The following is a 9035-nucleotide window of genomic DNA, read 5'->3' on the forward strand; positions in this document are numbered from 1 at the left end:
GTAAAAAAAGGTGTGAAGACCGTAGACAGCTAGTTTAGCTAATGCTGGCTTACTGATAACAGTTGAAGTCTAGCTAGCTTGTCTCACACCGACCTGTTTTGTTATCATGTGTAACACTTAATTAGAGAGATGTCAGAGCACGCCAAACAGTTTCTGTTGGAAATATAAATAAATTACTTAGAGCAGTACCAGGTAAATCTGTGATAGGAGGATCAGTTTTCCACTATACAGAGGAACACCAGGGTTACTCTCAAATACTCTCACCTCCAACACAGAAAGGTCTCTGGGTGATTTCCAGGACAAACTGAGGGATCCACCTATCATTTTGGACCACTTGACGTGACGTGAACAACAAGCAGTGGATAAACAAAGGCTCAGGAAGGAATCAGGTCATTTGGCAGACTCAGAGATAACGTTGGCCAAATCAAAAACCTAGAAATGGATGAACTGATGAAGTCCAAATAAATTTGCCCCCTTATGAATCCACATTACAGTTATTTACTTGTTTCTTACTTTCAAAAGAAAGCTGCTGCGAATCAGTGATATGGTTAATCTACAGAAGCCTCTCTGCTATCAGTTATGAGTTAGATTTGGTGATTCTATTTCAAAATCATTGGGATACAGCTGATTGGTACAAGCCGAACCCTTTGAACAATTTGATCAATAATATACAGTTGGTATTTTTATTTGGTGGCACATTGTTGCACTCACCAGTAGGTGGCAGGATTAACTGTGTTTGCTTCATGTAGACTTTATAGAAGAAGTGGCTGTTGTAAATAAGTCTGTGCCCTGTGCTGCTGTAAATTAGCCTATGATGTACTAAAGTAAACTGTAACACTAATGCCATAACACTTGTAACACCAGGTGTCATTCCTGACATACAGTACCTGTAGTTGAACTATTTAACTTTGTATTCTGAGCATTCAGCATTGAAGAAACAGGTTAAATTTACGACCTGTAATTTTAAGGCTTGTGCCTTGTGAGATATGTGCCCAGCAACATTCCTGTCAAGTGAGTGTCATTGAAAGGACTCAGTTGAGGTATTTATAATGTGTGAGAGTTTTTAAAAACAGCGTCACCTATAATCTACATTTAAAGCTTTATATTCTGCTTTTGACTTTATTCCTCCAATTAATCTGAATTTTAACAAACTATATTTCAGATTATTTGTCGTGGTATGTTTGAGAAATATATAAAATGGGCAGAATGTATTGATCAAATAACGAAGGATCATCAAACCATTTTCTTTATAAATAAAGGTAGGATTGCCACTTTCACATCAGACACACTGACTTGTCATCGCATTAAGGTGTAGGTGTTACTTATACCATTAAAAAACAGCTCCATTGAGCCAGCATGCTCATTAAATCAAAAGTATTCACTGTACTGTATTTCAATAGGTGAGCACGATTTCCCAGGGTGCAGTCTGAACTTCTGTAGGAGTAAAATTTCAAGGACTTACATTATATTCTATTTTACATGTTGAAATACCTTTGATGAGCCAACACTTTTCCTGCATCAAACCTGCAGGCTTAATTTGATGTAGTTCCCCTTTAAGTTACTCCTTAAGTACTGAGGTCCAGAGAGGAGAAATTTATCAAGGTCCAGTTTCACTGATATCTGACCTGTTGATCTCGTTTGGTGTTTGGGAGGGATCAAGCGCAGATCAGGTCAGAAAAAAAAAAGTTTCTGCTCCATTTCATGTGACATAACAATGACCTGCAAAAAGAAAAATACACAACCTCACGTGAGCACATCTTTTTGTGTTATCAATGGAGGAAAGAATCCAGAAATGATGTGTGTGTGTGTGTGTGTTGAAAAAGCCTCGGATGTGTCAGAGATTATCACTGTTGAGTGCCACTGTGTCATGTAGAGGTACAGAAAAGGAAAGGAGGTGGGGTTTTGTCTGTGGTATGTCGCTATAAAAGCATTTCAGTGGAAGTCAAGGAGAGACGCTGGCAACACTGCAGCCTACATCTATTCTGGGACACATGCCTGGACTACTCTGCACAAAGGTAGGAGCACTACGGACTGAAAAACATGACTAAACTTTAACAAATGTTTGCCTTTTCTCTAAAGGAACCCATATTTAAACTACTATTTCTTAATCTAAGAGAATTGATTTTGATGGATGATTAATTAAAAGTCAATAAACTGAAATCATTGACCATAGTTAGTACCAAAGGGACATATAATATGCAATAAATAAAGCAACATAATCCTAATTTAGATTGGACGATTAAGATTTATTTCCAGATATGTTACACAATGGTTTTTATTACTTATGATAAGAGTATGTTGCACACTTGGACACAAAAGGGACTTCCAGGCGTGCATGAGTTTAAAATAGTTCTTTACTTCTGTTCGTTCTGTGGAAGTACAGAAACACAAGCAAATCAACTGCAGCGCAACTGCATACTGTCGGCTAGGTCTAATGAGTGACGCCTGTGCCCCTCCTACTTCTTCACCTAAAAGGACCCTTAAACTGCCCTAAGTGCCTGTATGAGCCTTACTCATTGTAACCATAACTTGACCTACTCAAATATTATAGTTGCTATTGCAGATTGACACATATATCAGAACATTACAAATTATCAAATACAAAAAAATACTACAGTTTCCATGTCCATTAACATTCCAGTGTCCATCAATATGGCCAACATTATTGAGGGCCCCACAAGTACTTAATGTGCTGCTGAGTGAAGTATTTTCCTCTCTCAGGATATTCCGAAGAATATCAACGACTCAATTTCTACGGCCTCTTCCTCTCCTGCCATCATCTTAACTGTGAGTCAGTATATATATGTATATACTGTATATACAAACTGAGTATTTGTTTATTCTGTATTTATTTTATGTTTTAAATATGCAAATCAAAATTCACTAATGCATTTCTAACCGTAATGGTGGCTGCAGGAGCTGCAGCCGCTGATGGCAAACCCAGACTTGCCGTCTGAGCATGACAACTGCCAGGAAAACAAGAAGGAGCTGGACACTGTGCAGCCACGGTCCTCAACTGTGCGCACCTGCAGGACCCGCTTCCTGAAGGGCATCTCGTATTTCTCTGGGGACATGAAGGTGTTTGGAAAATGGATGGAAAGTAAGTGGACTAAAATGTCTTACTCCTGACCCACACAAACAGATAATAGAAATAACTTGATGCTGATAGACATTGTATCTTTGGGCAATACATGTTGAATACCTATGTGTGGTAAACAGTTATACAAATCTGAGAATGACTAAGTAAGGCTATGAGTTTCAAAGACCAACAGTGTGCAACATGTTCCTTTTGAAGACTACAATAGTTTGGACGAATCAGTTGATACAGTATACAGCTTCTGGGAACTTTGAAAAATACCTGCTTTCACTATTACTGTCAGTCTCAGATTGAGATTCTTTGAAGACTAAATCTTGCACATTCCATGGAGGGAAGCCATACGAGCCACTCAATGTCAACGCTCTCCGTCTGCTCTCTCTTTCCGTCTTCTAGAACAGTTTTTTCCTGCTGCAGCTGCTGGACTGGGTTTTGCGTGGAGCTGCTCAGGTGATGTTCGTCAACAACCCTTTAAGTGGCCTCATCATTTTTGCAGGCCTCATCCTGCAGAACTACTGGTGGGCCCTCAATGGCTTTGTGGGCACGCTGTTTGCCACCATCTCTGCCGTTATTCTGCAACAGAACAGGTCTGGACAAACTAATACTACAGAAAATACTATTACTTCTTAGACTGTCTATCGATCACAACGACAGGAGTCCTTTTACACTGTGTTGCAGAGCAACTTATTAAATCAAATAACTGTTCATTTAGGGGGGCCATAGCTGCAGGGCTGTACGGTTACAATGGTATCCTGGTGGGTCTGCTGATGGCTGTGTTCTCCCACAAAGGAGACTGGTACTGGTGGCTCCTGCTACCAAACATCTTCATGTCCATGATGTGGTAAGGCTAGATTGACTTTTGGCCAAATGATGTAGAAGATTTGTATCATGAGAAATAGAAAAAACCAACATGTTATAAAAAAAAAAGCTTCTGCCGTGCTTCCAAATCCACATTTCATTAGCCTGACATTAGTGTTTATTATTTATGAATCAGTTAGATTACAGCAGACAGTATCACAGACATGCTCAAAATGTGCTTTATCAACTATACACTTGAGGAGACACAAGCACACATACTTATGATTAAAAAAATCTAATATTAGTGATCTTGCATCCTTGTGTTTTTAGCCCGATTCTGTCCAGTGCCATAGCATCTATCAACAGTCGCTGGGATCTGCCAGTGTTCACCCTGCCATTCAACATCCTGGTGTGTCTCCACATGGTCGCCACCGGACACTACAACCACCACTTCCCCCAAGTCCTCATTCAGCCGCGCTCCGAGCTGCCCAACATCACCTGGGCCGAGATCAACATAGCCAAGGTCAGTGACATTCCAGGATATCCAGGTCCAGCAGTGGCTCAGTCAGTAGGGGCTTGGACTGGGAATCGTAGGGTCGCCGGTTCAAGTCCCCAAACAGACATGAAATATGGACTGCTACTTGGAGAGGTCCCAGTTCACCTCCTAGGCCCTGCTGTGGTGCCCTTGAGCAAGGCACCGGACACCTCCAATCCCCCCTCCCCATTGCTCCCCGGGCGCTGCACAATAGCTGCCCACTGCTCCACTGGGTTAAATGCAGAGGACCAATTTCACTGTGTGTGCATGTATGTGACAAATAAAGAGGGTTTCATCCTCCGATTCTATCTATATGTTTCTATACATCACTTAGGACTTCTTTATCTTTGCTGGGGCACTGTGTACAGCTTTTACCTTTGTTCTCATGTTATTTCAATTCTTACGTAATGACAGATTCATTAGCTCAAACGTAAAACGTTTCCTGTAATTTATTGTTAGATATTTTCTATAGGAGCCATGTATAATTATCATTACTGTAGTATGAACACAAGTGTAAATTATGCAGGCATTTCAAAGCTGACAGATGAATCACAGTCGTTAAACCCCCCCCCCCACAAGAGGTTCAATGAGGCAACTTGAATGGAACAATCTGTGCGTTGTCAATCATGGTGGATCTGAAGCTCTGTTCGGTCTATTCTTCTCTAGCTGTTCATGTCGGTGCCCGTGGGAGTAGGCCAGGTGTACGGCTGTGACAACCCATGGACGGGAGGAATTTTCATCGTCTCACTCTTCATCTCCTCCCCTATCACCTGCGCTCATGCTGTTCTGGGATCTGCAGTGGGCATGGTTTCAGGTGAGAGCTCCAGACAGTACTTCAACAGGCGGCCAAATTTGAAAGTCCACTTTTTCTCGCCTCAGTAAAAAACTTAAAGCAACAAACTAAGTATTTTTGCTTCCTTACAGTACATGCTTACAGAATGAATACAAGCCACAATCAATAGGTTCGAACTCCAAGAAAATCCCCAAAATCTGTGCAAAATAACCAGGAGCGTCATTATTTATTAAAGTCATCAAATCACAAACTGAATCTGACACTTCCTTGATGGCTTTGATTCCACATTTTGCAGGCTTGGCTCTGGCAGCGCCTTTTGGAGATATTTACTTTGGCCTCTGGGGATACAACTGTGTGCTGGCTTGCATCGCTGTGGGAGGAATGTTTTACGCTCTTACCTGGCAGGTGCACCTGCTTGCCATCACATGTGGTAAGTAGACACTTGAAAGTTACATGCAAATGATGATATGATATGCAATAGTGGCAGAGAGCAACCAGACATTTGTGATTCTTATATCCAACTCTTTTTCTCCTCTGCAGCATTTTTCTGTGCATACCTCGGCTCAGCCATTGCCAATATCATGTCCACCGTAAGTTCCCATTTTCTCTCACTCCTATTCATATTTCAGCAAATAATTAATGAAAGTTATAAACTGCAATGTCATGTATTTGTCATCTACAGTTTGGTCTGCCAGCCTGCACTTGGCCTTTCTGTCTCTCTGCACTCACCTTCCTCCTTTTAACCACGGAGACCAAGAAGATCTACAAGCTGCCTCTGGCCAAAGTCAACTACCCCGAGAAAAACCTGGTCTTCTACTGGAAGATGAAGAAGCAGGAAAAAATGGAGAAGGCTGAGAAAAAGAGGAATGACAGTGAGGAGCAGATGAAGGCTCTCGAGGAAGAGGTGATAATGAACGAGAAAGAGCAGCTGAGGCTGGAGCTCAGGAAATTGGAAGGAAAAAAAGCTGCAAGCAAGGAATCAGAGGCGGAAAATAACAAGATCCAATTTGTAGACTACACACCTGAACAACAGCGTACTGAAGAACAACAAAACAACAATGATCTTACAGAAGTCACTCTTGTTGACTAAGTCTAATACTGCAGAGAGAGAGAGAGAGAGAGAGAGAGAGAGAGAGAGGAGAGAGAGAGAGAGAGAGAGAGAGAGAGAGAGAGAGAGAGAGAGAGAGAGAGAGAGACTGATGGAACTTAAATATGACAAATGTAAATACCTACAATTATCTGTGAAGACGCTTCTGAAAAAAATCATATTTGTATTCCAGTTGATATTTAACTAAATGATTTTGAGACACAAAATACTTTTCTTCTCTGTAAAACTTTATATATGAAATGTATATTTTTATAAATAAATTATTTTATAATAAACACTTGAGTCCATGTTGTTTTGTATGAAAGAATATAAGTCAAATATAAAGTAATTAAAAGTCTGGGAAACAATTACCATATCGTTTAGTTCATGGAGCACATGTACGTATATGTCCAACAAGCAAACAAATACTAGTAATCAATATACTGCAGACAACAGAAACCTTTCTTATACAGTGCTATTATAATAACTGTGTATGTGTGTATATATAAGGGAACTATTGTTTATTTACCATACGAAAACACACTTCAACATAAAGAAATGCAAAGAATAGTATATTTTCTTTAATGTGCAACAACTGTCGTCGCAACCTAAAATCAGCTGCTGTCGAGAGAAGATTATGAGTATATTTCCAAAGAAACACAAAAGCGATATAAAGTCTTTTTTAGATCTTGTTTAATGCTTGCAGGCATAACGACTCCTTCTGAGTGTGTCATGCTCTGTGTGTGATAGACTCTCTTATAGGGAAACATCAAAGATCATTTACATGACAACACCATTTCGGCTCAAGTGGTCGACCTATCACAAATGCAAAATTGCTTTCACATATACATTTATATGCCATTCCCAGGATACAACTTTGTTAACAGTTTCATTTCATTAGCATTACACCTTATTAAGCTTTAACACCATAATTGCCATAACACAACTTATCAGGTCCTTTTAAGCGCACAACGATTAGTATGGAGCTAAACCTAGTTTGGGTTCTTATAATGAAGTATTATGATGCCACATCTGTCTTGTATGCCTTTTTGTGTGCTCTTTATAATCTAAAAACATTGACCAAGCACATTCCTTTGACCCAGTTTATCAATTTTTACTCGACCTTGGGTTGCTGCACGCTCTGTGAAAGAGTCTTTTTGTCTCCTTATTCTTGCCTGTTGGCATAAGTTGATGTTTGGCTGGCTCTACGTTCCTCTAGTAGTCCATCTTATCGGATATGTGTCTCCCCTTATGCACATATTGTTCTAGCAAGGAGTCATAGTGCTTTGCTTGTAATACCTTGTCATGTAGAAGTTGATTATTCTCTCAGAACTACCTGGGACAGGGTAAGAAAGCTTCAGAATTGGTTGGGCAGGAGCTGCAGTAAATACCTTTGTCAATTCTCCGGCTGTAACTTCTAATCAACCTTTAGTATCTGACATCAGATCAAACTCTCCTGTGTTCTCCTTCTGCTCAGAGTCCTTGCTGCAGACATTCCTTTACAGTATGGACCTAAACCTAGTTTGGGATCTAATATAATAATGTGTTACTGTAATTAGATTAGGATGCCACATCTGTCTTGCATGCTTTGCACCTGCAGTCTTTAGGATATTTATGTTGAGCTAAGTGTGTCCTAGCTAGCACTGCCTACATGTTATATTTATTGGACAGATGTGAGAGTGGTAGGATACAGTATGGATCTTTGGATTACTCAGCAAGCAGATATTTCCCCAAATGTCAAAGTATTACTATAGTCTTTTTAACATTAATAACACATACAGGTAATACATGTGTTGAAGCAAGTATTGCGTCAGAAGCAATGCAACCATTTTTGACAATCTTGTGAAAAAATGTGTTCTTTTTTAATCCATTATTTTCTAAGAATAAATCCATTATGAATTCATTTATAATAATCAGACTTCTCCATGCTGGTTTATTCAGTTTATGAAAGCAAACTACCCAATAGTCATATTTAATGGGTTGAATCATTTCAGGAGAAATGTATTTTTGGCCAAAGACAAACCACATGCAGTAAGCCTCATCACATCAGCACATTAAAGAATGTTCTACTGTATTTTACAGTGCGGAGTCCTTTGATGGGGAATCTTCATCTGCCTTGTTTTTAAGCTGAAGATTTTGACTCTCATATAATTATGTAAATAAGATTTGCATCGGTTTTGCTGGAATAAAAACATAAAGTCCTACAGATGTTTCAAAACTATATTTCTTAAACTACAGTTTAACCTGTTTTTATTTGACCTTGCAACCATCCGTTCAGTAAAATAAAGTCAGTAATCTGCAGATCTGACTGGGACAGAATTGTTGTGCTAAATGAAGCGTGTGTGTGCTGGAGCGGGCAATGTAGTTGGAGTGCAGGAACATGTGTCTTGCTGCTACAATGTGATGATTAGACAGTTGATAAGCCTGTTTACATTTATGAGAAGATAGACGATGTGGTTGTAAATTTATGAGTGTTTAGTTCATGCAGCACATGTATACTGTATGTCCAACAAGCAAACAAATACTAGTAATCAAAATACTGCAGACAACAGAAACCTTTCTTATACAGTGCTATTATAATAACTGTGTATGTGTGTATATATAAGGGAACTATTGTTTATTTACCATACAAAAACACACTTCAACATAAAGTACTGCAAAGAATAGTATATTTTCTTTAATGTGAAACAACTGTCGTCGCAACCTAAAATCAGCTGCTGTCGAGAGA

The 9035-nt window shown here is 39.5% G+C and overlaps 1 protein-coding gene across 1 annotated transcript; it reads left to right on the plus strand.

Moving 5' to 3' along the window:
- Positions 1 to 1862: 1862 nt before the first annotated feature.
- Positions 1863 to 6603, plus strand: slc14a2 (solute carrier family 14 member 2). Its single transcript, XM_063896329.1, has 10 exons — positions 1863 to 2015; positions 2722 to 2787; positions 2917 to 3104; positions 3496 to 3681; positions 3807 to 3935; positions 4223 to 4415; positions 5094 to 5241; positions 5516 to 5650; positions 5761 to 5810; positions 5903 to 6603. The coding sequence occupies exons 1-10, from the start codon at positions 1992 to 1994 to the stop codon at positions 6308 to 6310; spliced, it is 1527 nt and encodes a 508-aa protein (XP_063752399.1). The 5' UTR covers positions 1863 to 1991; the 3' UTR covers positions 6311 to 6603.
- The last annotated feature ends 2432 nt before the right edge of the window (positions 6604 to 9035 follow it).

Source organism: Eleginops maclovinus, chromosome 12, assembly GCF_036324505.1.
Source record: "Eleginops maclovinus isolate JMC-PN-2008 ecotype Puerto Natales chromosome 12, JC_Emac_rtc_rv5, whole genome shotgun sequence".
Taxonomy (NCBI): domain Eukaryota; kingdom Metazoa; phylum Chordata; class Actinopteri; order Perciformes; family Eleginopidae; genus Eleginops; species Eleginops maclovinus.